Source organism: Falco biarmicus, chromosome 12, assembly GCF_023638135.1.
Source record: "Falco biarmicus isolate bFalBia1 chromosome 12, bFalBia1.pri, whole genome shotgun sequence".
In the NCBI taxonomy this organism is placed as follows: Eukaryota; Metazoa; Chordata; class Aves; order Falconiformes; family Falconidae; genus Falco; species Falco biarmicus.
Window position 1 is genome coordinate 11,494,439 of NC_079299.1, and position 25,963 is coordinate 11,520,401.

General features: G+C 46.4%; 2 protein-coding genes across 10 annotated transcripts; one reads left to right on the forward strand and one right to left on the reverse strand.

Annotated features, from left to right (window-relative positions):
- Positions 1–2,576: 2,576 nt before the first annotated feature.
- Positions 2,577–7,717, reverse strand: TATDN3 (TatD DNase domain containing 3). 4 transcript variants are annotated; one of them, XM_056357140.1, is made up of 10 exons: positions 7,597–7,680; positions 7,490–7,522; positions 7,322–7,395; positions 7,131–7,215; positions 6,385–6,447; positions 5,176–5,285; positions 4,730–4,785; positions 4,402–4,514; positions 3,132–3,212; positions 2,577–2,796 (listed from the first exon to the last, which is right to left on the reverse strand). In XM_056357140.1, exons 1-10 carry the CDS (start codon positions 7,660–7,662, stop codon positions 2,653–2,655), a joined length of 825 nt encoding a protein of 274 aa, XP_056213115.1. In that variant the 5' UTR covers positions 7,663–7,680; the 3' UTR covers positions 2,577–2,652. The 4 variants fall into 4 exon arrangements, with proteins under 4 accessions (XP_056213115.1, XP_056213116.1, XP_056213114.1 ...); XM_056357141.1 differs by lacking the exons at positions 5,176–5,285; positions 7,322–7,395 and having other exon boundaries at positions 7,597–7,717; XM_056357139.1 differs by lacking the exon at positions 5,176–5,285 and having other exon boundaries at positions 3,132–3,206; positions 7,322–7,522; positions 7,597–7,717.
- A 23-nt stretch (positions 7,718–7,740) lies between these two features.
- LOC130157490 (kinetochore-associated protein NSL1 homolog) lies at positions 7,741–25,082 on the forward strand. 6 transcript variants are annotated; one of them, XR_008824912.1, is made up of 7 exons: positions 7,741–7,911; positions 8,175–8,259; positions 9,992–10,122; positions 12,060–12,114; positions 14,841–14,908; positions 15,509–16,907; positions 17,065–18,810. XR_008824912.1 is itself a non-coding variant. In XM_056357142.1 (7 exons), exons 1-7 carry the CDS (start codon positions 7,741–7,743, stop codon positions 24,623–24,625), a joined length of 801 nt encoding a protein of 266 aa, XP_056213117.1. In that variant the 3' UTR covers positions 24,626–25,082. The 6 variants fall into 6 exon arrangements, 4 of the variants coding, with proteins under 4 accessions (XP_056213117.1, XP_056213120.1, XP_056213119.1 ...); XR_008824913.1 differs by having other exon boundaries at positions 17,178–18,810; XM_056357142.1 differs by lacking the exons at positions 15,509–16,907; positions 17,065–18,810 and adding exons at positions 21,945–22,049; positions 24,440–25,082.
- Positions 25,083–25,963: the final 881 nt, after the last annotated feature.

Sequence of the window (25,963 nt, forward strand, 5' to 3'; positions counted from 1 at the left end):
ACGACTGCTGAGGGATCAACGTTGTTTCCCAGCTTGGAAACCACACTTCCTCCCCCTGCACATTAGCTGCCACCCGTTCTGAGCCAGTGCCCTAAACCGGTGGGTTTCCTGCACAAAGCAACGGCTTCATTTCCAGCACCTGCTGCCTCGCCGGCACCGACTGCAGCGGGCTGGGGCACGGCTCGGAGAGCACAGCCAACAGCACCGGGAAAGGGTGCTACTTCTGACCCTTGTTTGGTGCTAGGGTTGCCAAGATGGGGTGGGAATGACGCTGCATTTTCCTTTTCTGAAGCACCAGGCCACCTCTGCCATGACTTAGCTCAGGCGCCACAGGTCTAAGGAGAGGATAAAGTCAGCCTGTTTTGCCGCAGGCACCCTGCCAGGCTCGCCCTTCCCACGGCTGTTGCAGTGCCAGGGCCCTCTCACCCTGGAGGAATCAGCCCCACACCTCCTGCCCCAGCCCCACTCCTGCGCCACCGCAAGCACCTCTGAGCCCTGCTGCTGCAGGGACGGGGGGCAGAGGTCCCACAGAGCCACCCATGCTGGGCTGGCCACCCTCAGCAGCGCCCGACCCAGCTGGTTGCTGCGGGTCAGCGTGTCTACAGGGTTTTGCAGTGCTGCAGCAGCAAAAGGGATTCAAGAGCTCAGGGCAAATATCATCTGACTGACGCTAAGCCTGAACCAGAGCAATGCCACCCCCTTGCAGGGAGAGGAATTTTGAGCAGACTAAATACTTGACATTGCCCTTTTTTGCAAAATCAGCATTTTCATCCAAGACTAAAAATTTCATTAAGAATAAGGCGGCCAAACCTCTGCAAGCATTTGAACACTGCCTGACTTTTTACTGGGAGCATCTCCATATATAATTGCATTCCCATGCAATACTGGGAGCCTTCCCATCACACAGGCAGCAGGAAGCACATATAAAGGTGCCTGGTATCACCTGTTTAGCATCTCCAACAACAACGTGATTATTTATCGTTAATGTCAATCACATTAATATTCTTAAGACTACTGCACACCTGTTCCCTAGCACCATCTGCAGGCAAACTCCGTCCACCCAATTTAGTGGAAATGGTGCCCGTAGATCCAGGATAACAAATGGCTCCGACTACTCTGGGTCAAACATTCAGCAAAGATTCAGGTGTTTGCTGCTCTGAATACACGTTGTAATAGGCAAATTATTCAAGTTCAGTTTAGGAACATGTTTAGGAACGTTTTAAACTTAATAAGCTAACTCTAAGCAAAAAGCAGACCACCACAGCTGTTCTGCTGAAGACAGAAAAAAACCCTCATGACAATGTGGTTTTAAGAAACAGAAAAATTCAACGTGGAGGAAACCAAAAGTGTAAGATGTGTATCACTTACATGACAGACTTCCCGCCCCGCCCCCCATCTGGGAGCTGACATTTTCTCCAGCTGCATCCTCCTCAAAACAGGAATAAAACCCAAACCCTCGTCTTGCAGTCCTACACCCCAGAAGGCAGACACCAGGTGATTTCTGAACAGGGCATTACGAACCATTTTGCAAAGGGGCAACTGGTAGGATGCTCTGACCAGGAAGAAGTCTAGTATGAAAAATCACATAGGCACCTGAGATATAGAAGACGTGCCTGAATCTTAAAGCCAAGTGCTCTCACCATTGGTTGATAACAATGCATGATTTTGTACCCGAGGTGGTCATGGACTAATACTTGTGTATCTTCTTCACTGAGCTAGTAAAACTTCCCCTAGGGAGACAAAGCCTCTGCTTCCCTCATGGACCTCAGAACAATTGAGGATCATATATAACTCACACCACTGCTGGTTTATAGTCAGAAAAACTTTGATCGGTGTTTCAACAGGCCCACATCCACACAGGTGCTGTAAGGGAGCATAAGATTCCATTTTTAGGACACTGGCCAATGAAGCAGAATCAGCAGCAGACAGACACTTGCGAGATCTTACAATATTGGGCTTGTCTACCTTCCACAACCTGTATCTCCTGATACCGAGTAAGTCCTTGAAGTAAGATCAAACCTAGTTTTTTTCCTTTGAAAACTATTAAAAAAAAATATAAAAAGATCAAAGCAAATCAAAGCCACAACCTGAGCAACTGTGAAGTTACTGTACACAAGGTAAAATGAGAGAGAAAAAAGTTGCTTCTGCATCACTCTCAGAGCCCAGTCAACGTGACGTACAGATAATGTCCATCCAGCTGGGTTTTTTAATGGCTCAGAAAGGGATGTGCAGTCTGTAAGTCCTAAGAGGAGCTTTTGTATCAGGAGTGGGCCCACAACATGTGACTTTCTGTCAGCAGAAATTAAGGCATGAGTGGGACATTAAGCACCGCACATTAGCCATCTCCCAGGCTAGGAGCAGCTGAGCAAGGAGTCTTGAGAAACTAAACCAACAATTTTATGGTGCTCTTTGCAAAGTACTTGCTCAGAGACATGAGATGCAAATGAACAACCTGTCTTTATCACAGCCAAGAGATGACAATGGCACATACCAAGGTCTTTGAGAAATTCCCTATATTCATCCTGTGCAGCTATAACATTGCTCACTTCTTGAGCTTTCCAACAGCAAAACTCCACTTTAAGACAAGATGTGCACTGGTTTTATTCATTACACCATAAATAATAGTGTCTGCAATGTCATACATTTCTGAATCTATTTCTGAAGAAAGTTCCGAAGTTTGGGGAATACTTTCAGTGCATTCTGTGTAGTCACTTCTATAACTTCTTCAACTGGAATTCCTTTAATTTTGGCAATATATTCTGCAGCAATGTAAACATTTTTTGGTTCATTCCTCACCTGCAAGCAAATAAATAAGAAAAACACAGACCAAATTATAGATCCTGACAGATCACAGGTGTTTCACATTCAGTACTTCCTGACACAACTTCAGTCACATTGCGGCATGTGTGCCAGAAAAATTATGTGTATCTACTCTTATTGGATTATTTTCCCATTTTACCCATTACTGGATTTTCTTCTCCTTTCCCAGCCTCAGAAACACTGGTTTGTTCATCACAAAATTTTCACTTGGCAACCCATGCTTACACTACTTCCCTCTCCCGTGCCAGTAACTGACCTCCATAAGGCGTGGGTGTGGAAATACACAGAAATCCCTCCCCTGCATCATTTACCTGTTTTTCAGGCCCCAGAGCAGGAGAGTCAGTTTCCAAGCACAAACTTTCCAGAGGTAACAGTTTCACAAGCTTCTGTTTCTTGAAGAAAATAAGACAGCTATTAAATGCTTTATGCACTTAGACCTAGGGGAAAGAATATATGAAGGGAGGATATACTCTGCACTTAAAAGCAATGTCAAAAGACTTTGGTGCCACTGTCTGCACTTTATCAACAATCTCAGAATGGAAGCAAAAATACCAGGAGCTGCTCCAGAAATCCCTTCAGATTAGGATTATCCTGGTTTTTAAATATCCGGAGTACTATTCTAAGCAATGAATCCATTGTTGTTTATTAAATCATGTAGTTATATTGCACAGAATACCCTGAAGTTGCCAATGTAATTTTAAGTTGCTATTCTTCTGCATATATATTTGTGTACCTTTTTCTCATCTCTGCTTTTACCCCTCAACCCCAGTTTGCTTTCCCTTCTCCGAGTTCCTAACCTCATCCCCAATTGTATACATCCCTCACACCCCCTCCCACTTGAATCATGCCTTCTCAGTTTCCTACATTTCCTGAGCTTATCACAGACAGCGACGATGGTTGCAGGATGGGAATAGGCTGCTACCCCAAAGAAAGAAGTTAGCATAGCTAGTGGCAGTCCAGAGTAGAAATTAAAAGAGCAGTCTCACCAAATCAAGGGCTGAACCTGACCAATACCATCTTTAAGCAATTTAGCTGCTTCTTTGCTGGGCGCATCTTGTGATAAACACAATTTTTCAAAGGTTTCTAACTTAGCCAATTGTGATCAGATATCCTTTTGAACAGAAAGTGCCATAGCACTGTAGCAGAAACTAGTTCTTTTCCACATGTCACATCCCTGCTCTAAAACAGTACGGTGACAGAAGCTTCCAAAGAAGAGTTCACCAGAAACTACACTAAAATGAGGAAAAAAATGTCTATTTTCTTACCCATTTCTCAGGAATAGCTGAACCCTTTTAGCCAAAATTTTCCCCAAAAAATTCTAGCTAAGGCAAAAGCCCGAGGCAGAAATTTAGCCAAAGTAAAAATATGCAATGCTGTAAGCAACTGAAACTTCTATTGAGAATCATGTCAGCTGACAGCAACTGTGTGCGAGTGCTGCAAGCCCCACTTCAGACTGTACAGACTGAAAAAACAAGCATGTTCTTGAGCTGCACAGTGAAAATGGTCACGTTTGCCATTGTGATAAGCTGTCAGCTATCACCTGGAATCCTCAGGCAAGGAGCAAACCCCTTTAAATGTTACCTGTTCACTCCTTATAATGGAAGGAGGAATGGAGAAGAAGTATCCAGCCTTCAACCCTTCCATCGCTACAGATGGCTTCCCATCAAAAGCATGGAGCAACACCTTTGTAGCACCTCAGAGAAAAGAAGTAAACCAAATCATTAGCAGTGCTTACAGTAGGTCTGTGATGTCAGATTCCAATGGGACCTTGATCCCATAAAGAATGAATGCAGAATCTCTGCACTACTCCTCCCAAGTTTCATGTACACAAACCGATGTGAGGACATGGCACAACTGAAAAAACTCTGTTGACAGAAGTCATGACAGAGAAAATGCATTAAAAACACACCTTGTTCCTTTAAGAGATTAATGGTTGGTCTTCCAGCTGAGCGGGAATGAACATTTCTGTATAGCAAGGAAAGGCCTGGCATTAGGAAATTCAGCAAAATACTTTTTTTTTTTGTAAACACAAACTAATAGCAGCTTGAGATGAAAATAATTAATCGGTATTATGCTTTTTAACAGGAGGAAATCTAGAGATGTGTACACAAATCATTTTAGATACAGCAAACGTGGCAACAACAGCAAGGACAGGACACAGAAGACAACTGTATTCAAGTGCAAACATCAGGAAAATTCTATAATGAAATCTCAAACTGGAGACTGATAGGACACTAATGGCAGTTAAACCCATGTAACAAAAGTTCTGTGGGTTCTCAGTAACTATAAATCCTGGAAAATATTTCCACACTACTGAGATCTGGCAAACTCTCTACTAGTATAAACAAAACCTACAAAGGCAAATCCAGTCTTCTTGCTAACTCAATCTGCTTGATGAACACCTGTCTTTGTCCTTCCTTCTGTTCATCTGTGCTGGCAAATCTTGGAGTGAAATCTAGTCCAACCTACAGTATAAGAGAAGTGAAAAAATTTTACAAACTTAATGCTTGACTAGACCACAGTACTATACATAAAGGCAAAAAATGCTTCAAAACTGCAAGGCATTTCAAAATATACATATCAGCTACTGCAATTAAGATGAGCTCATCTGTTGCTTAACTCAGAAAGGAATCCATTCTCAACCATAAACTTTTCAACTATGAAAGCATTTGTGGGCAGACACGTTACTAACGAGTGTATTTAACATTTTAATCTGTAACTGGTTTTCTGGGGTTTTATATTGTATTGAATATTATTTCAGATTAAATCTCAAATCTGTATCTTCAATACAAGTAAAATTTCTGACCTGAACCCATAGCTTTAGTCCTATCTCTAGCAAAAATTATCCACTAATGCTACACTTTTTTGATTTAAACATGTTCAGGCAGAATTTAAAGTTTGTCAAAGAAGATCCATTCACAGCTACAACAGCCAAAGTCCTTGATATACAGTACAACATGGTACATTTAGCTACAAAGCTCTGCCAATACCTGCTCTTCCACAGCCAGTGCAGAACCAGCCATAAGTCCCTCTGGTACCAACACACAAAGGAAGTAGACACTACCCTAAAGCTTTCAAGCCTCAATTAGTTTATAAATAAGACAGGAGACAACACACAGATACAGACAGATAAGGGATCACAAGAAAAAAGGACTGTACAAGTCAGTGAGGTGTACTGAAATCATAGCTCAGACTAACCTCATCAGGGAAAAAGGCAGGAAGGATCCGAATGCGGGTAACAACATGACTCAACACTTCACTGTGCCAGAGTCAAAAGACATTTGTGTGTAAGACAATATGGCATAATTATGAATCTTCCTACTAAATCCACCAGCATAAATGCCACCTATTACCTAATAATGATAATGAAGGAAAAGTGGGAACCCAGCAAATCAATGAAGGAAAGCACATTAAGAAAATTACAAATCAAACTCAACGCTTGTTCAGACGAATAGCAATGTTTATTGCATATACAAAATCAAGTATTCACTAAGTTTTTGTAATTCTGGTGACAGATGCTGCCGAAGCCACAGACATTTAAACAATTTACAGAATGCTACTTACTTCTCCAATCCCCACCAGTTTATCTTTGTAGAGTTCCATAAGTGGCAATGCAGCATCCAGATCCTGCAAGAGCAAATTAAGGACGCAACCCTCACTGCCCTCATAAGATGGAAGGGTTATAGACGCAGCATTATGATTAAATCGGTATTTCCTTCATTGTTCTTAAATTCCATACCTTAACATTTCCTATTGCTGCAAGTTGTCAAGTCAGACAGATTTTACAAACCTGCACGATTTCCCTTCTTTACTGACTGCCCCTTAATTTCAAGTTACCTTTGCAAAGGAGCAGAAGAGGTAGTTAAAACAAGGCCTGTAACAAGCCTGGCAACATCGAATGGCTGCAGGCAGCTCTGCAAGTTGTTCAGGCTAAGGGCACACGAACGGTTGGTTGCCTTCCACCCCCCACGCTAACAAGAGGGACATCTGCAAACACACGCATGCTGCCTGCTGTAAGCGAGTCACTTGGGATTTTCAAGGCTGTTTCACTGCAGTCACCCAGCCAGATGACTCCACTGAACAGTTCTGCTTCAGGAATAACAGGGACAGATGTGCTAAGAGACCCTGGGATTTGGTCCGCTAGGTCTTCCACGTTATAGATGTGCAGAAAAATCACCAGGCAGCCCCGCAGTGAAAGAAAGCAGAGCAGAGCATCCCATCGCCGGGCAGCCCCGCAGTGAGCTCAGGCGGGGCAGAGCATCCCATCGCCCACCCCGCGCTGCCCCGCCAGCCCGGCCGGCCGCGTTTACCGCCGGAGTAACGCTGCGCTGCTCCCCCGGCGACGCCTCTTGAAGCGGGTGGACTCCCAGGCACGGCAGAACAAATCCCGGGAATCTAGGCACGGCACCGGCAGAGACCGAGATGAAAGTCAGAGAGAGCAGCCGGGCCGGGCGCGGAGGGGCAGCGCCCCCGCCAGCCCCCCCAGGGCGCGGGCCCCCACCTCTCGGACAGCTCCAGGACGCGGCGGCACTCCCCCGCCTGCTCCGACACCGCCACCAGCGCCGCCACCGCCGCCTGCGCCAGACAGAAACCGCCGCCCCGCTGACACCGGGCCGGGGGGCCGCGGGGGCAGCCTGGGGAGAGAGAGGGTCGCTGCCGGCCGCCTCACCTGCTGGGCCGCCCGCACCACGGCCGCCACGTCCTGCAAGAGACACACGCACCGCCTCAGCGCCTCAGCGCCTCAGCGCCGCCGCCGCCCGCCCCTCCGCGCCTCACCGTCTGGAAGCAGGGCGCGGCGAGGTGGCAGTGGCAATCCACCGGCCCCGCCGTCACCGCCGCCATACCGCCCAGGGGAAGAGGGGGGCAGAGGCCGCGGGTTCCGCTTCCGGGCCGGCATTTTCCCTGCGTCGGAGGCAGGAAATGGCGGCCAGCCCGGCGCCGCCGCCCAGCCCGGCCGCCGCCCGGGACCCGCGGGTGCAGTGCTGCTCGCGGCGCGGGCTGGGCGAGGTGATGGCGCTCTGCGCGCCCTTCGTGCGGGCCCTGGCCCAGGGGCAGCCGGGCGGTGACGCCGCCGTGGGGGACGCGCTCGGGGTGAGGCTGAGGCGGAGGCGGAGCGGGGCGCGGGGGGGCCCGGGCCGCCGGGCCCGCCCGGGCCGCCGGGTCCGCCCGCCCCTGACGGGGGCCCGGCACAGGGCTGAGGTGCCCCGCGGTGCCGGCCCTCGGCCCGGCGGGGGTGTAGCGGGCCCCGGGTGTCGGCCTGGGCAAGGCGCTGAGGCAGCAGGGGCCTCTCGGGCCGCGGGGGTCGCGCACCGGTGCCGAAGGATGGCCTTCTCAGACCGCCCCGTGTCTTGCAGAGCTTCGAAACGGCGGTGCGGGAGAACGTCACCATCAACGGGCAGCCCTGGGAGGTGACTCTGGATGACTCGCTGCTGCAGAGTGGTACGCGTTGGTTTCCATTGTTTTCGTGCTGGCCGGTTTGGTTTCTGTATGTGGTGGTTTTAGTTGGGCATTTTTCCCCCGGCTGTCAGCAGCGGTAAGGGCGCTCGCAGAGCAGGTGAGGCCAGACCCCGGCCCAGATGTGCCCGTATAAAGGTGGGAACTGCTGCTCTGTGGGACAGCTGTTGTCAGAGTAGTGTTTATAAATGGAAAGAGGGGTGACCAAGGCACGTAGGGACTTGTATCCAGAAGAAAAGGGAAGGTGAAAGTGCTTTATCTGAAGGACCGTTGCTTGCTTGACAGTTCTGTCAAGATCCTTACAGATCTTGAGGCAAAAGTTCCAGCTATCACTAGTACGGTGCCTACATAACTTAAACGATCTGCTCTTGACTACCAGAGAAAAGTAGCTTAGAGACTCCCAAAGTATCCAATATTAACATGGGAAAAATAAAGATTTCACCGAGCTTAACGCTTGCTGTCCTGCTGGAAAGTCTACAGCAAGCTTTTAGAAAGTCGGTATTTCAAAGCAAGGTTTTTCATTTGGGAAGTTAGGAAAAAGTGTGTTCTATTTCATCAGCTTCTCTTATCAGAGTAAAGGGAGTGTACAACATTTAATGGAATAGGGTAAGGTGATCTATTCTTAAAGATAGAACGCAGCAATAGGATCCAAGTCTGGAGGCTTCCTGCCCTCGCTGGGCAGTCAGTTTCTGTGTTTGACTGTCCTGATGGTGAAAAATTCCTTTGCTGTGGTCTGCTGGAATTCCCTTTACTCTAACTTATCTGTTGCCTCTCATACTTTTGCTGCACACCTCTGAGAAGAGCCTGCCTCTGTCCTCTCTAGAACCACCTAGTAGGTAGCTGAGAGTAGCAGTTAAATTGCTTCTAGCCTTCTGTTCTCTGAACAGACCCAGCTTCCTCAACTGCTTCTCATACGTCACGTCCTCCAGATGCCAGCCCTCTTGGTGGCGTTCCATTGGAATTGCTCCAGTACTTAATGAAAGTCTCCCAGAGCATTCAAGCTAGGATGTTATGGTCTAGGTAGGTCACCATCATGGCCGGATCGTTGAGCTCAGAGGGTAGTGTTTAATGGTTCATACTTCACCTCGGGGCTGATTACGAGCAGAGTTCCTCAGGTGTCTATTCTGGGACCTGTTCTTGTTAATGTCTCTATCCATGACCTGGAGGAGGAGTTGCCTTCACCCAATTTGCGGCTCACATCAGCCAGGGTGGGATGCAGTGAATATGTACAAGGGCAGGACCATTCAGTGTAATGTAAACGGGTTGGAGAAATGCATCCAGGAATCTCATGACATGCAGCAAGGACAAAAAGCAAAGCCCTAAACCGGGGAAGGGGTAGCCCCCTGCAGAGGTGCAGGTTGAAAAGGACCTGAGGGTCCCGGCAGGCTAACCATGAGCCAGCCTGGGGTATTATGTCAATAGCAGTGTAGTCATTAGATCTAAGAAAGTGATTAATTTTTTCCCCAGATGGTTCTCTGCCTTGTCCCCTGCCCCCCAGCTCATTTACTTCAAAAGTTAACTGGCCAGCATCGAGTTGTGTTCCAATTCCTATATCGCTTTAACAAGAGATTCAAGACTTATATTTATCTCTTCATTGATAATCGTGCATAATTTCTTATTTCAGATCTAAAACTTTTTTTTTCTTATGACTTTGCCTCAAATTAAAAAAAAAATTAGGAGAATTCCTACAATAACTTTGTGTGTTTGTCATTTTTAGGTTCCAACATTAAAATTCTTGAAGATCAGTTTGATGAACTAATAGTAGAGACAGCAGCTAAGCGTAAGCAGTGGCCTAAAAAGATACTGGTACATGCTGTCCAAACCATGAAAGCAGAGCAAGAAATGTTGGTGAGTAACCTAAGATTTTCAGAAAACCTTTGCACATAGTAGCTGCTGACCATGTGTAACTTGAAGAAATAAGTCATCCAATGTTGGGCCTTTAAGCTCGTTCCCGTAGTTGCTTTTGATTCTTCATCATATAATGAAATTGGATTTTTGCATTAACTGTGAGGGTAGTCAGATGTTGGCACAGGTTGCCCGGCGAGACTGTGGAGTTACCTCCATCCTTGGAAATGTTCGTGGAGGTATTCAAAACCTGACTGGATGAGGCCCTGAGCAACCTGCTGTAGTTGACCCTGCTTTCAGTAGGGGGTTGGACTAGACTGTCTTTAGAGGCCGTTTCCAACTTCAGCTGTTCTATGATTCTGTACTGAGGAAGACAGAGATTTTTCTTAGAAAGTTCTTTTAAGAGCCCGCATTGCATTTCTGAGAACTAAAATTGACAAACATAACTCTAGGTTAGCCAGGCATAGATGACTTGCAGTAAGTAAAAGTGCATGGGTATGTATTTGTCTTAAACCTGAGATATTTTCTAACATATATTGCCTTTTCTGATATCTCTGTTTTTTCAATATATCAAGTATGTAAAACAAACAATAACAAAAAAATCAACTAAAATAGAATATGCTATTGCATAACAAGACCTTTTAATCTTTCTGCAAAAGGAAAACTTATGTTCTACCTGAGTCTTGAAGTGAATTAGTTACTTAGAATGCCTCTCATGCTATCTTTTTTCTGTTGTTGGGGTCTTTGAATTTTACACCACCACAACTAGATAATAATTTTAATTAAAATTGTCTGCAAAATACAGAAAGATTTTAGTTTATCTTTGTAAATGAAGTGGCTTCCCCCCCCCCCATCAGCTACTTCTGCAAAGGTGGTAGTTGTTTGTCTGCTTTTCGTTAAGGAATTTTTATGTTGTTCTTTGACGGTAGCTACTCCTGGGGGGCATGTTTTCTGAGGCATAAAGAGCAACTGTGAAGACACAGTATTTAACTGCAGTTTGTCTGGAGAGAACCACTCATTTAGTGTGGTGATCTCCCTATATTGCCAAAGCAAGAGATCACCCTGTAGGTTTTCAGTTAATACATTTTGTTATATTTTTTCTTCTGCTTAGAGCTGTTAGTGTAAACTTGCTAAGAAGATGTGTGAACTGTGAAAAATTTGCTCTGGTAAAACTACAGGGAGGAATAAGGGACTTTCTTCCTACTTTTGGTTGAAGAAGGTTGGGGGACAGCTCCTGAAGGGGAGAAAAATACCAAATTGCAGATGATATAACTCAATGTTCCCATGTCTTTGCTTTGTTTCCTTCTTCCCCAGTAGTTACTTCTAATTCCACCTTTTATATAACTAAATATTAGTTGTATTCAGTATTTATTATTATTTAGCTGCATGTCACAATTAACTGATGTCAAATGAAGGACTCACAGTAGGACCAAGAAGCCAGAGAGCCTCATTTGTGAAGGAGGGTGTTCTTACTTATGCATGACAAATTGCAGAGGTAGAATGTGGTCATTTAAATGTTTTCTTTTTCTTAGCTTTTTGTCTTAATATACCCTTTGAATTTGCTCTTCTGTGAAGGGGTACTGGTTTTGTGAATGGCTCTTTAAAAGCCAGAGCTGCTCTTTTTTCCTCGGTTGTGCAGCAGGTGGCAATGCTTCTTCCAAAATGCCTGGATTTCAGTTCTCATGCTTTAATAATTAGAATTCTGCAAAGCAAAGCAGGTTTTGGAGATGTGTTTGCAGTGAACTTAACTGTGTTAACCAGAACACTATTTCCAGTAACTGAGTATCTATAAGCTGTACTTCTGAAACATTGTTTATCTAAATAATTCCAACACCATCTCCTTGTATTAGCCTTTCTCAATTGGTCTGCTATGTGTATTTCAAGAGATCTATTTAATCATATAAGGGTGTTTCAGAATTTTTCTTTTTTTGAATATGCAGAAGCTCTACCAGCCTGTCGTAACACCAGAAAAGATAAGATCACAGCCTTCTCAAGGTAAAGATTTTGTGGGGAGGGCAATTGTCTGAGGAAACACTGCCTACCATACTGGCTAGCTGTAAATGTTTAAGTTTTCCTTCTTTAAACTTGTTTAAAATTATTGACTGTTTAAATAATTAACTAAAATAGCCAGAAGTTTGTCATAACTGAATGTATTGCTGCATCAGTTTATTGTGTCCTTTTCTCTTGTTCTAAGTACTACCTGCTGTTAGACACTGTACTTAAAGGCAAAAGCTCCTGTTCTGTGTGTATTGGGTAGAAATTGCCACGGGCCTACCCTCAAGAAGTTTTCTTACTACTTTCCTTCACCGCTGGTGGAGGTCAGATGGGGAACTAGATGGATTGCTGACATTATACTTTGACCATTCTTGTGTTTCTTTTACATGAATACTAGAAATGCTTCAATCTCTCTTCCTAATCAGTTAGTTTCTTCAGGGAATTGAAAGCAGTTGTGTGGTGCTTAGTGATGGCAGCATTGACTCTCCTAACTTGCAAAGTAGACATCAAATTTTATCCTGCCTGTGTCGCTTGTAAGGGTTGATGAAGAAACAAAACAGCAAACAATATCATAAGGTTGCCTCATGCTTTGGAAAGATTCTGTATACAAACTCCTTGGAATAAGGCTCTGTATTTTGCAGTTGATGATTGGGATGTGCTTTTTTGAGGCTGGCCTTAAGAAATTGAAAGTTTTGTCTTGCCTGTTATTAAGTATTGAATAATGACACAATTTACCAATGCTCTTGTAAGCTGAAAAGCGTGGTTGCAGAACCCTTACTATGGATTACAGACCATGATGTAAAGCTGGTGTAACAGGTGGTGGTGTTAGAAGTTTGAGAAGCTGAGCTTAATGTTCCAGTTCTTACCCTGTTGATCTGACTTGCTCTAGACATCATTTATTTCCTCTTTGTAAACAGGAGACATTGCTTCCAGAAATGCCAGCCTGTGCAGCAAAGCAGCTAACAGGAGCAGTAAAGAGCGTCAGTTTGTCTGAGTTACTTTTGGTTTCTAGTGTCCAGATCTATGCTTTTCTGATGCAAATCAACTACTTTTAAGTTAGTAACAGCTTACACTAAGGTACTGCGTTTTTAGGTTTGGTAACAGCAAAGTCCTAGGCAAGATAGCAGCATAGGGTTTGTGCTGAATTTTAGTATTATGTAGTCTTTGGGAAGTTTATGTATCCCAGTTTAGCAAGTACAGTGGCCAGAAACCAAAAATGTTTCGATTACTCAATACCTTTCGTTTCCTTTTTTCATTTCCCTATGTTTTGGGAAGCCTTGAACACTGAGGAATATAATGCTGTCCATGTTAATCTGAACTCCTGCAGGCAAATTTCACTTAACTGTGTGTCAGTCTTTCTGTATAACTGGACTAATCCAAGTATTTATTTTTACTTAACTCCTTCCTTACTGTTTCATAGGGTCACTGGTCTTCCAATCCCAATACTCTATTGTAAGAATGCTTCACTGTGGACATATCCTTCTTTTAGAGAATGTCCATTCATAGGCCTCTGTGGTGTGTTTAAAGAGGCTGCTCTTGGACTGTTCTTCCAAACTGAATGATGGGGCATTTTAGCATCCATGTTCTTATGTGGATTGTATGTTCCTAAACCATGTCTGATCAGCACACTGGGCATGCAGACAGACAATTTAATAAAACACCGTCTCTTGCTGTTTGCTACATTTCAGCAGAGGATCACTGTCACCCTGCACTAGAATACAGTGACTGACTTAAATTTTCAGTAGCGCTAATGAGATAGACTTTGAAAGCAGAATGCTGTGTTTAACTCTGAAAGGGTTTGAGGCGTGTGTGCACCATCTAACTTTGCATCCTACTGCAGGCACTGGTGAAACCCTACAGAAAAATCATAATAGTGGAGGTGAGGCTGCTTAGTTCCCAAGAGCATGATGTTTATCTGCTGATTTTATTTTTTGTTGTTGCTATTGGTTGTGTAGCATTGCAGACAGAATGGCAGAAGACATGCAAAACATTTTTATAACAACTTTAGAGTTTAACTCTTGAGTAAAGAATTACTACTGCTTGTAAATCAATTGTCAGAAACTTACATTGTGTTGATGATCTTATTATATTGCTACTGCAATCAAATATATGCCATTTTCTCCCAGTGTTCTGCACAGGCTGCCTGCTTCAGTGTTCCTGAAAGCTGCTTTTTCTTTCTTTTCTTATTAAACCAGCAGAATTAATAGAGTTCATGTTGTTTACACTTGCTTATTTTTTATTCTTGGTGTTAATGCTTGGTAAGTTAAGCCAGGAGAAAAACATAACCTTTATTGTCAAAGCAGACTTGCTGGAGTTGTAAGATTACTTTTTTCCTCTCTTTAAAATGGGTTTCCTTCATCTCATTTTCTCCACAGTTCTGTTTATTCTGCTGCTTTCATGTGTTTTTCTCTTTTTATAGCTGTTTTCTTCCTTTATGACAAATACTCTTTGTGTCTCCTGTTTTGTATAAGCTGTAGATTTTCTAGTGAAGAACTTTATGGCTTGCTGTAGTTGAGACTGCTGGACTTTACTACATAAAGAGTAGTAACAGTGAGATAAAACATACAAGCTGTTGTCCTCAATGCTATAGTGAAAGGGATATTTTGTATGTTTAAGTTTTACACAGGGACTCTACTGCTTTTCTGTCCAGTTTCTAAGGAGTTGATAGCAAATACTGGGGGGAGTTACATTGCAGAAGTTTATTTGGGCTTTATGTTTTTCTGTAGATGCTTACATCGCAGATCTGAAGCAGGTGACAGAAACGGCATCCAAACAGATTAGTGGAACAATGAAGGTGAGATCTCTGTGTGCTCCATGAGGATATTTTCTTATGTTCTTGGTCTGATAATATGTCACAAAACAGGAGTTCTAATGCACCTTGGTTAGTCATGTACAAAAAAGCCTGTACTTTTGAAGCAAGTACATCTTTAGGTTTGGACTGCTGAAGTTGTATCTGTAAAGCGTTCCCCTCCCCTGCATGTGGTAGTAAGGGAGATGGGACTATAGGAAATATTTTTACAGAGATTGTAGAACCTGCAACATCTGAAAAATAGAACATCTTTTGAAGACCTGTACAGCTTCACATAGCATATGACATTTATTATTCCAATACCAGCTTAGACATGAACTGTGGTGTTCCTGTGATACTTACTCAGCTTAGAGATGTAATGAAGGAACATTTAAACTTGGCATACTCCTTGCTTGGCTTCTGAGTGTAGACCCTTGTCACTGGTAGGCTGGTAGCTCTGAGTTCTCAACCTTCACCTGCCATGCTAAGCATCGTCTCTGCAAACATTGAAGCTTTTGTGCCTGTCAGAATCAAGTTAACATATTTCATTCATTGTAACCATTACTTTTCCCATGTAACTTGAGATAGTTGCATTTATTTTTGCAGTCTCTCCCAGTGCTAATAGAAAGAGCAGAAGGTTTTTCCCAAGCGTTAACTTGGCAACCAATCTTGGAACTCTGCAAGCTGCGGCATGAAGTCTTTGCTGGCTGCAAGGCAAAGGAGGATAATAACGTCCAAAGTTTTGTATCGCCAGGAGAAGTCACACCAACAGACACTCTTACCAGTAAAAATCCCTGTGTTTTGCTAAAAAGAAAAAAAGTTGCAGATCCATCGGAAAGAAGACGCTACCCACTTCGACAGAGGAAGATTACTTTCAGGACATGAACTTCTCATTTAGTATTTTCAGGTTGGAATATGCATTGTACTCCTGTTCGGTGCTTTCAGTCTTTTTTTCTTAAAACTTTGCCTCCTCTCCAATTCAGTGCTGTACATGGAAGCTAATTATTTAGCCTTCGATACTTCTAAATATTTCTGTTTTTACTGGCATACTGATGGTATATGAGCCTACACATACCAGTAGCATCCAATATTCAGCAAATGTATTTGGTGATTAACTCTCATTTTTTGTTTTTTACAGCATTTAGCTTGAGTTCTCATGCTTCTCAGAGTTTGTGCGCATGCTTTATGTATGTGGGCGGTCTTTTAGTAGACCACTAAGTGCTAATTTACATTAAGCATGTCTCTGAAGAGGCTGGAGAGTGTCTGGTTCTCCTAATGCACCCTCATTTATTACCAAGTCAAGTGGCTATTTTTTTAATAATTAAAAAAGAAATTCACATTGGAACATGTTGAAAACATCAGATTTGATACAGTGTTATGGTTTTTAGAAAATCCATGCACAAATCTGACATTGGTCCCTGCTATTCCATTTTTCCTGAATTTGGGTCAGCTGGGCTTATTTATAGTCGTGTTTGTTCAGACTTGGATTTTTAGTAATTGTATGTGTTTACTTACAGTGTGCTTTTCTGAACAAGGATTCGACCATCCACATCTTACCATCTCTTGTTTCATTTCATGTAATCCAATTATGCAGTCTGGGGGTTTCCTGGACAACATTGCTACATATTACAAGATCTTGACTGGGTCATGTATGCATTTGTGATGTTTGACTAAACTTTAAAGATCAGTATAGGCTGCCAGTAAATGATATGAAGTTGAACTAGCTGCCTTTTTTTTTTTCCCTTTACACATTAGTACCTAGACGATTGCACAGTATTACTAAATTGAGCCTTGTGTCTTAACCATTCATAACTCTGGTTTATCGTTGCATGTGCGTGCAGTAAATACTTATGTAATGTATTTCTCACACAGAAAATGGAGGGGCTTTTTAGAAGCTTTATTAATGCAATGGACTGTTGTAAGAAGATAGGTCCAACTTAATGTCTAAGAGACTGAAAATTTTCAAGAAAATGTGACAGATTTTAGCATCGTTTATTTTGTAAAGGTGAGCATCTATATTGAGACTTTGTATATTTAATTGTGTGTAAATATTTTTTCCAATTTCTCTTCTATACTGACGTGTGGTTTTTTATGAACTAACTTAAATCAGTCCAGGAAGATTAAGGTTTCAGATAATGTTATCCGTTCTAATCTTGGAATAGGTGGTGACTGAACAGTGAATGTACTTCAGAAGACATCTGTGTCAAATTTTGGCTCGAGTAACTGAAGTGCTTCCATTTACTGCCTTTGAACTCACAACTGTTATTAATCCCAGGGCTACAAAGCATCTAATGTAAGAGAGGACAGGATGTGAGAGGGACGGGAGCTGCAAAGCCGTGGAACGTGTGACTGGAACGGTTGTGTTGAAAATCCCAACTGTGGCTTGCTTCACCAGGATTCACTGATACTCTCTGAGTGTTCCTAGACTTAAGATGAGCCCTGCAAAGTTTCACATGGCTACCATTATAGTATTTAAGTGTTTACTGTGTTAATGGGAAGATTTCCCGTTCTTCTCTGCAAATAATGATAGACAAGTACAGAAAATAGCTAGGAACAGGCACATCTCTTTGAAGAGGTCCTGTCAAAAATGGCCAAGGTAGCACAAATGCCTTGGGAAATAAGGAGAGAGAGCGCTATGGATTAAGACTTAATAAGCCAATTAATGAATTCACCGTACAGTGCGTGTTAGCGTTAAGAGATTGCGGGGTAGCTGGTCTGCCCAGGGTCTGAAGGAAGGGGGAATGGATGCCCTGAGCTAGGGCAGTTGGGCCTTGTTCCGTAGCCCTTGTTTCAACTACAGCTGGGTGGGAAAAGAAAACAAATGCATCTGGCAATGCTGGCCAAATAAACAGTGTAAAGGAGGATAAAGAAAACAAGATTCCAAGTGCAGCAGGTAAACTATGAATTCACAAATCTTTAATGGCTGCTTTTGGCCAAGCAGCAATGGAAGGTGTCAGATGACCTCCCTTTAAGTGCAAGTTCTGTGATGAGCTAAACTCAACACATGAATGTTCAGCTGTTTTTCAAATTATTATTTAAAAACTCTTCAGTAAGTGATACCTGCAGCTGTCTGTGCGTGGGATCTGTTCTTCCCAGAAATACATGAAATACCTTGGTTTTCCCATTCTCGTAGCCTTTTGTCCTTCAGTTAACTTTTCATAGAAATCAGCAGTGTTATGCAAGACAAGTGTCTTAAGTGTCTTCTACTGAAATGTCACAACATCCAAACTTCTTATTTTTAACTTGGGGCGAATTGGTATTGCATCAAGAAATGTCTGGTAGTTTTTCTTTATATAGCCTTTGAATTTTGTAAGACAGCTCAATTGTGACGGATACTTGGGAACATGTGCAAGCCAAGCTTGAATTTCTTGGCTTTTTGGGGTGAGATGGAACATCTCACTGCTCGTTAGCATGTACCGTCAGCAACGTGCATGTCACTCGAGGGTGGGCCACCCCTATGCAAGAAAAACTTGCAAATTGGAGCAGTCTGTACACATACTGTTGCTGCATGTAGTTTCTGAACAAAGGGGATTACGAACAGCATGCAGGGAAGCTCCTCTTCTAGAAATCTTCACGTGGACACCGATGTCTGGAAGCTTGGGTGCGCTGGTGCTCTGAAGCCCAGTTCTGACACATACCATTCTTCAGAAGGGCCGTACTGTGCTAAGCTGCGTACAGCGACTAGTTGCATGTGTGTAGGCTGCTTCAGTGCAGACGAAAATAACAGATAAACTGCCATTATAAAATGTAAACTCAGCTGCCTAGACTGCTTTCTGGGCTTGTTTTATCTCCTGCGTAGAAACATTCTGCCTTTACTGCTGCGTTACCTGGAATTACTGTGTAGGCATTTCTACAGATGTACCAGAGATAGTTTTAATACTAAGCAGAAACTCATTCCCACAAGCAAATTTTGACTTTTAATTTCCTTTGCCACTTTGAACGTGAGCAGGCTGTATTCAGGCTCAAGGGGACTGTCCCGTGACTTGTTGCATACTTTGGGATCCTGGAAACCTTACTCTGCAGCTGCTGGGAATTATTCAATGAAGTGGGTATTTATTCAGTACTAATAAATTCTTAGTAAGCCGTTCAGGACTTGATGCTGTTAGATAGCCTGCTTGTGCAGTTGCCAGTAGCGGCAGCATTGCTCCTGGAACGGTGTGAGAGCTTCCTGTGAGGTTAATTCGAAGTCCCTCTGTGGAAGAGGACTTTGTTTCCCACAGGTCACTCTGAAGGGATGTCGAGGTATTTTGTCTGCACAGTTCATAGATTTTATTACAAGAGAATATACCTGTTCCCTGAGCTTATGAAAATACCGGCTTCTAGTCCTGTTCATTTCAGCTGTGCTAAAGCCAAAAAGGCAGCACAGAGCCCAGCATGCTCTTTCTAAGCAGTGGTCCCAACCAAGTCTGCACATGCCTATATTTCTACTCCGTTATCTTCAACAGCATGATGTGTTGTTAACACAAGATTGGACTGTTTCAGAGGAGCGGTTGTGAGCAATTCCCCCTCTAATCGCTCACTGCCTGGCGGCTAGGGCTGCCTTCTGGGTCACGTTGGTTTGGATCCCCTCAGCTGGAGAACAGCACTGAACCCACGCCTTCTGCCACCTCCATGAGCATCCCCTTGGTAAGCGTCTTGTTGGATGGTGGAGGAAGGGAGAAGCAAGGCTGCTTTTAAAGAAACCAGGGGACTGGGAACATCCTGTAAGATGCTCGGGGAGGCCAAGCGCAGTCTGGGGACTCGGGTGAGGTCTGGGCACTTTGGTGAGGGTGCCCCATCCAAGTTGTAGGTCCCTGTGGCCGTTGGAGTGGGGAAAGCTCAAAGGTACTCGGTCCTCTGGGGTCGGAGGAGCTACTGAGAAAGTGTAAAGGCAAAGGTGTGGGTAGCCTGGAAGATGAAGGCAGAAGCTGCTTTGAGGTGGAACAACCGGCGAGAAGCGCTTGCCATGGGGAAGTCCTGCTTGGGTTTTTCAGTAATGCTGATGGTCCCAGAGCCTTCCAGGAAACTTGTGGCAGCGTGCAGACTGCAGTTTCTCTTGGACTCCTGAGCAGTACGGTTCTTCCACCTTCAGCACAAACTGTTAGCCAGATCTTCCTGAAAGGATAGTCTATGTTTACTCAGCTTGCAAACTTTGTAACCTCATCTCCATCTAAGCTGGATGACTCAAACTTCTGGGGAAACCCGAAAAATAGGGAAGTATCTAATTTATTAAGATACCTGGGGCTTTATGACTGCTTGCCCTAGGGTTTGGGGGCACTTAACCCTCCTCGCACGGCCACGTGTTTGCCCCGTGACTGAGCACAGCCTGGGGCGTGCACCGGTACGGTGTATAAATGCAGCTGTGGCAGAGCAAGGATGCTGAAGTACCTGCCGGTGCAAACCCCTTCCCTTCCTTCAGAGCACAGGGCCGAGGCAACGGCTCAATTCGAATGTCAGGAAAGTGTGTGGAGGGCTAAAAGAAACATTGTTCAGCCTGTTTAAAATACTCTCGACGGAATAGTGGAACAGAGAGATTTTTGTCTGCAGCAACTGTGTTTTCAGCAGTCTTGTCTGGCTTCTCCTTTACAAGAAGCCCGCGGCATTTCCTTATTATTTAAAGGAACAGGGCGAGTAGCGAAAGTGAAAATCGCTTTATCCCGGCACCGGTGCCGTGCCCTCCCGCCCGCCACTCCGGGCTGAGCCGGCTGCCGCTTCTCCGCAGCTCGCCCGCTGCCGAGCGCCGATGCCGCAGGAGCGCGGCGGGCAGGAGCGGCCGGGGGTGAGCGGGCCGGGGGCTGCGGGCGGGCCGGGGGCTGCGGGGGGCGGCCCGCCCTGCCCTGCCGCCGGGAGGGAATCTGGGGAGAAAGGAAACTGCGGGGCGGGTATTTCTGCGAGTGAAAGCGGCGGCTGGGCCGCCCGGAGGGGCGCCGGGCACAGCCGGACCCCGGGGCTGGGGCTCTCCCGGGGATTTTCAGGCGGTTCCTGCCCGGCAGCGCCGCGCCCCGGGGGTGCGGGCTTTCCCCTGGCTCCCGGGGGCTGCGCTGAGTCCGCGGCGCGGCGGGGCTCGGTCCCGGGGGGTCCGGGCGGGCCAGGTTCCGCGGGCCATGTGCCGACCATGCGGGCGGCGGGGCTCCCGCGGCGGGAGGCAGCTCCGCCCCCGGCCCGGGGGGTGCCAGGTGCCGCGGTGGCCCGGGGCGGTGCGGCGCGGCCCCGGCCCCTGGGCTGCCCCGCCCCGGCCTGCCCTGCCCTGCCCTGCCCTGCCCTGCTCTCCCTCCCACCCGCCGCGGGCCGGGGCAGCCCAGCGGCGCCCCGGGGCGGCTCCGCAGCCGGCGGGATGTCGTGCGCCGTCCCGGCGGCGGCGGGGGGCAGCGCGGTGCCGCGGAGCGCGGCGGCCGAGGGCAGCCAGCAGGTAGGGGCAGGGCGGAGGCGCTCGGCGCTGCGGGCGGGCACATGGGGCTGAGTCACGCCGGGCAGCGCCGTGCCGGGAGTGCCCGCTCCCCCGGGCACCGGCCCTTCCCCTCCCGGGAGGCGGCCGTGGCGCCGGCCCCTCCCCAGGTGGGAGAGGTGCGCGGAGGGCTCGCTGCCGCCGGTACACGGCGCGCTCTGCGCCGGTTCCCCGCTGCAGGCAGCGGGGGCGCCGGGAGAAGCGCCGCGGGGAAACAGCGCTGCTCCGCCGGCGGCGGCTTGCGGGGGCCCGGCGCCTCTCCCCGCCGCTCGCACCTCCGTCTGCCCGGCCGCGCTGCGGCAAGGCAGGTGTGAGGGAGCCCGTCGGGGAGCGCCGGTCCCCGCCGCGGTGACGGGGCCGCCCGGCTTCGCCACCAGCGGCAGAGCGAGTGGCCGCGGGGCTCGGCGGCCGTCCCACGGGCATCGCCGCCGGCTGCCGCCCCTCCGCCGCGGGATGCGCTGCCCTCGGCGGGCACCGGGCGCTCGGTGGGAGGCTGGCGGTAGGTGCTGTGCAACTCGGAGTACGTGCTCGTTCTCGCGAACGGTTCCACGCCTGGTTACAGCCATCTCTGCCTGCGCCTCAAACACTAGCGGAGTGTTTCTGGCTTATGTCTTCCAGAGTCATGAGGAAGATGACAGGAAGGTGAGGAGGAGAGAAAAAAACCGAGTTGCTGCGCAGAGGAGCCGCAAGAAGCAGACTCAGAAAGCAGATAAACTCCACGAGGTGAATGGGTAATCGGTGTTTTGCCGGCACGGCTGGGGTACGGAGCGTGGGACTTGACAACAAGTGGGACTTCTCGAGCAGGTGTGGGCCTGTCGCTGCGCTGTCGCAGCTCGGGGAGCCGCGGGTACGAGGTGGGGGCAGGCAAGCTGGGGGTGCCTGGTCGGGAGCACTCAGTCCCTGATGCTGGTGTTTGACAGCGCAGCTCTGCCATCGGTGACACTGCCAGGGAGAGAGGGGTCCTACCCCTGCCTCACCCTCCCTCTCTGGCTACTCCTGTGACCACCCGGTGAACCAGATCGCAGGGCTCCTCTGCCCTAAACCAAATGCATTTTCTTCTGGATTAGCATTAAGCTTGTCACGTTGGCTGTGGCAGAGACTGAATGCTTGCTGCCTTGTGAGGGGGAAGGCGATGGAGGAGGAGGGTTCGGTGCTGCTTAGTGGCAGTGCTGGCTTAAGTCAGTTCTAAAACTACAGTGTGAGACAGAAATACCCAGTTGAAGGCTTCTTAGGAACTTCAAAACCTCCAAGCGTGAGAGCTCAGTTCGGTTAGCTGTTATACTTGTATGCTCTGATAAATAACAGTGGGTGTTTCAAAAAAAAACGTGAAAGTAACTGATTCTTCCAGAAACTCTAAATACTTCTCAGTATCACAATGTGGTGTAGTTTTCTCGTGTCCCCAGTGCAAACACTGGAGGACAGGAATCCCCTTTCTCTAGTTTTGGATGTTACCTCACACAACAGTGCTTTTGTTGTAGCCAGGGCTCTTGGGGTGTTAGTTGTGCTGCTGCAATTGTGACTGGGTCAGTTGTCCAGCTCTGGAGGTTCGGCACAGGCTCTTCTCTTTCTCAGCATGGAAGGATCTGCCAGCTGTCAGCAGAGGACGAGAGGGACAGTGTGGGGAGTTTTGGGTTTGGTTTTTCCCAGATATCCTCTGAGTCAGCGACTGAGAAAGCCAGGTGCAGGGTACTTCTGGAAAGGAGTAACCCCTGGCTTTTGTGAAATCTTTTCTGGGCCCTGTGCCGTCCTGCAGCCTCTCTGATGTTCCTTCTGAACTTGAGGATCTTTCTCGTGCTGGGAATCTTCATTGCCGGGCATGCAGGTTTTCCCAGATACAGGCAGATCTGGTTGAGTAGGCATTCATTCATAGCAAGAATAATTTGCTAGTCTTGTCCCTGAAAATGGGACAGAGCAATACTCACCCCAAAACCCAACCACATGGGGTTTGGGGCAACAAGAGGCGAGCAGAGCAGAACCAGAGTCAGGGATGGACAGCGTGGCTGGAGTTCGGCTACAATAACAAGTTGGGAGGACTGTACCTGTTTTACTCCATGGGTGTGAGGTGGTGGGAGGCTGCCCAGAGGAGCATTGCCTGAGAGGCTCTCTCTGCTGCCTGCAAAGCCTACACAGGCCTTTTAAGGTATGTGTAGGCTTTGAAGTTTGCTCTGAAGCTTTCCCAGGGAGGTGACATTGAGTAGGTGACTCCTGAGCCCTAGGCCAGCAGTGAGGTGCAGACACCTGCAGGTTTTCCATGGGCTGGCTCTGAACCTCTAGCTCTCTTCTCTTTGGGATGAGAAGTCTTGACAGCAGGGACGCTTGAGACACGCATTATCAAAAAATGTGATGTGTGAGTCTGGCATCCGTCAAAGATGTATGCTGCAGAGCATCTCAAAATTCCCCTGCAGTTAACAGCAGCTTATTCACTGCCAGAGAAGGCTTAGCTCAAAAGCAGCCCAAGCGAGGGATAACCAAGGCAGTGATCAGGCTTTCTGGTAACAAAGTGGAGCTAAGAACAAGCTGGTGTGATGCTCCCTTCCTCCTCGTGAGCTCCTGGGCATCTGAGCAAGTGGCTACAAGCCCTGGCCAGCCTGGAGGAGAGTGGCTGGCACTGGTCACACTGTGCTAGGTGTGCATCTCAGCTGGCACCTGGCCTTTCCCCGCACTGGCTCAGCACAGGGGCTGCCCTTTCCTCACTGGCAAAGCCAGGCGCCAGGTTTTCCCAGCACCTACCTGCAGTCAGTCCTTTCATTTTCTATGCTCTGAGAGTGCAGAGCTGCCCTGCTGTGCTCAGCAGAGGCAGCCCAGGGCTGGAAGAGGCCACCACAGGGATGCAGCCACCCACAGCTACAGCCCTGGGCTGTTGGGGACCCCAAGGACCAGGAGCATCTCCTGGTCTTCAGGGCCACGAAAGCAACCGCAGTGTGGTCAGGGCACAGGCTGTAAAGCACTTGCCCTGTTCCAGCACCCAGGCTGTGTCTGCCTTTCTGTAGCATTTTTCACATTGTAATGAGAAACCACACTGTTTTCTACAGTTATGTGAATACACTCGAGGTAGAAGCACTGAAAGGAATGTTTTGACTATGAGTAGGATTATTTTTTTTTTCTCCTTCCAGGAATATGAGACTCTTGAGCAAGAAAATACCTCCCTGAAAAGAGAAATTGGAAAGCTAACAGATGAAATGAAACACTTGAGTGAAGTGTTGAAGGATCACGAAAAGATCTGTCCACTGTTGCACTGCACCATGAACTTTGTGACCGTCCCAAGGCCCGATGCACTCACCAGCTGCCTGCCAAGATGAGAGCTGTCCTTAGTCGCCTTTAAATGTGATGCATGAAAGTGCCATTAATGGGAGATTTGAAGAACTGTCTACTGATGGTGAAAGTCTTCCATCAGAGGGCTGGGCTTGACCATGCAGCTCTTCTCCCTGTTGAAGTGTTATAGTCTTCTGAATCTCAAGAAAACACCACTATGGAAAAAAAGGCAATTTGAACTGTGACTTCTTATTTGGTAGGATCTTCAAGCCACAGTTTTGTATTCAGAAATGTCAAAGTGCGGTGCAGCCCACCATCGGGCATTGGAATGTAGACAGGGAAAAGTACCGACCTTGAGCTGGGATGCCTTTCTCCCACACGTCCACTGCCAGTAACCCTTTGTCACTTGTCATCCATGTGTATCACATCCTGGCTGCTGTTTTTGTTTGTTTTGTTTTTTTTCTCTAAACAGGTTTGGTTAATAAAAGTGATGTCCCGTCTTTACGATGTTCTCCACCTTCTTCAATAATTAGTCTTTATAACATCTTTGCTTTTTTCTTTACTGGTCAAATCCAAAGTCTAGTGCTAATCTTCCTGTCAGTTATTTTATTATTTGCTTATCACCTCTTCATTAGTTCCTCTTTTGAAGTGTGTGTAACAAATGAGTTTTCCCAGTCTTTAGTTCTTTAACATCCCCAGTCATCAGCCCTGCTGACATTAGTTCTTGGAGTGCTTTATATCCTAAAATATGGCTTGGCCAGTTTCTAATGCTGATTGTCAACTCTGTGTGGAAGAAAAGCAAGACAAGAGTTTGCTGGTTCTACACATTGCTTTAAAAAGCAGATTTTAAAATTTACTGTTTTAATGCACCTACTGGAAATTAACAATATCGTTCATCTTGCATATTGCTTCTGGTAAATTATGTCTGTGGATAGAACAAATTGCATTTAGCTAGGCAATTTTTTTCTATGTCCACACTGAAGATGTTTGATAACTGCTTGCAAGACAAACATTTTCTTAAACTTTTTTTTTTTCACAATATAATACTAAAATAATAAGGAAGAATTATGACAATGTTAGTGACAAATAAGTAGAAAAATGTGTTTACCTTCTCTGAAGATTCTTGGTAGTGTCAAGCTCTAGAAATGTCAATGCTGTAGCTTGGGATCCAGCAGAGTGTTTTTCTTGCAGTATTTCCCAGTCAAAGAGCATCTTTGGATAATAAAAATCTCCACCCCTTTGCCAAGCACTCACTTCAGCATTCGGATTTTTTTTCAGTTCAACTCATGGGATTAATTTCTCCCCTCATCAGGACTGTAATATTTATCAGCAGAATATGATCTGAAATGTCTGAAATATTATTTTTCTTTTTTAGCTTCTTTAGT

What these genes read in the sequence shown, in the direction of transcription:
- TATDN3 (XM_056357137.1), bottom strand. Translation starts at nt 7,717, where the DNA reads ATGCCGGCCCGGAAGCGGAACCCGCGGCCTCTGCCCCCCTCTTCCCCT. An exon ending in AGCGCAGCGTTACTCCGGCG is followed by an intron (nt 6,448 to 7,130) that starts GTAAACGCGGCC and finishes TTGCTCTTGCAG; the next exon opens with GATCTGGATGCTGCATTGCC. An exon ending in AACTGGTGGGGATTGGAGAA is followed by an intron (nt 4,786 to 6,384) that starts GTAAGTAGCATT and finishes CTTGCTATACAG; the next exon opens with AAATGTTCATTCCCGCTCAG.
- LOC130157490 (XM_056357142.1), top strand. Translation starts at nt 7,741, where the DNA reads ATGGCGGCCAGCCCGGCGCCGCCGCCCAGCCCGGCCGCCGCCCGGGAC. An exon ending in AAGCAGAGCAAGAAATGTTG is followed by an intron (nt 10,123 to 12,059) that starts GTGAGTAACCTA and finishes TTGAATATGCAG; the next exon opens with AAGCTCTACCAGCCTGTCGT. An exon ending in AAGCAGATAAACTCCACGAG is followed by an intron (nt 22,050 to 24,439) that starts GTGAATGGGTAA and finishes TTCTCCTTCCAG; the next exon opens with GAATATGAGACTCTTGAGCA.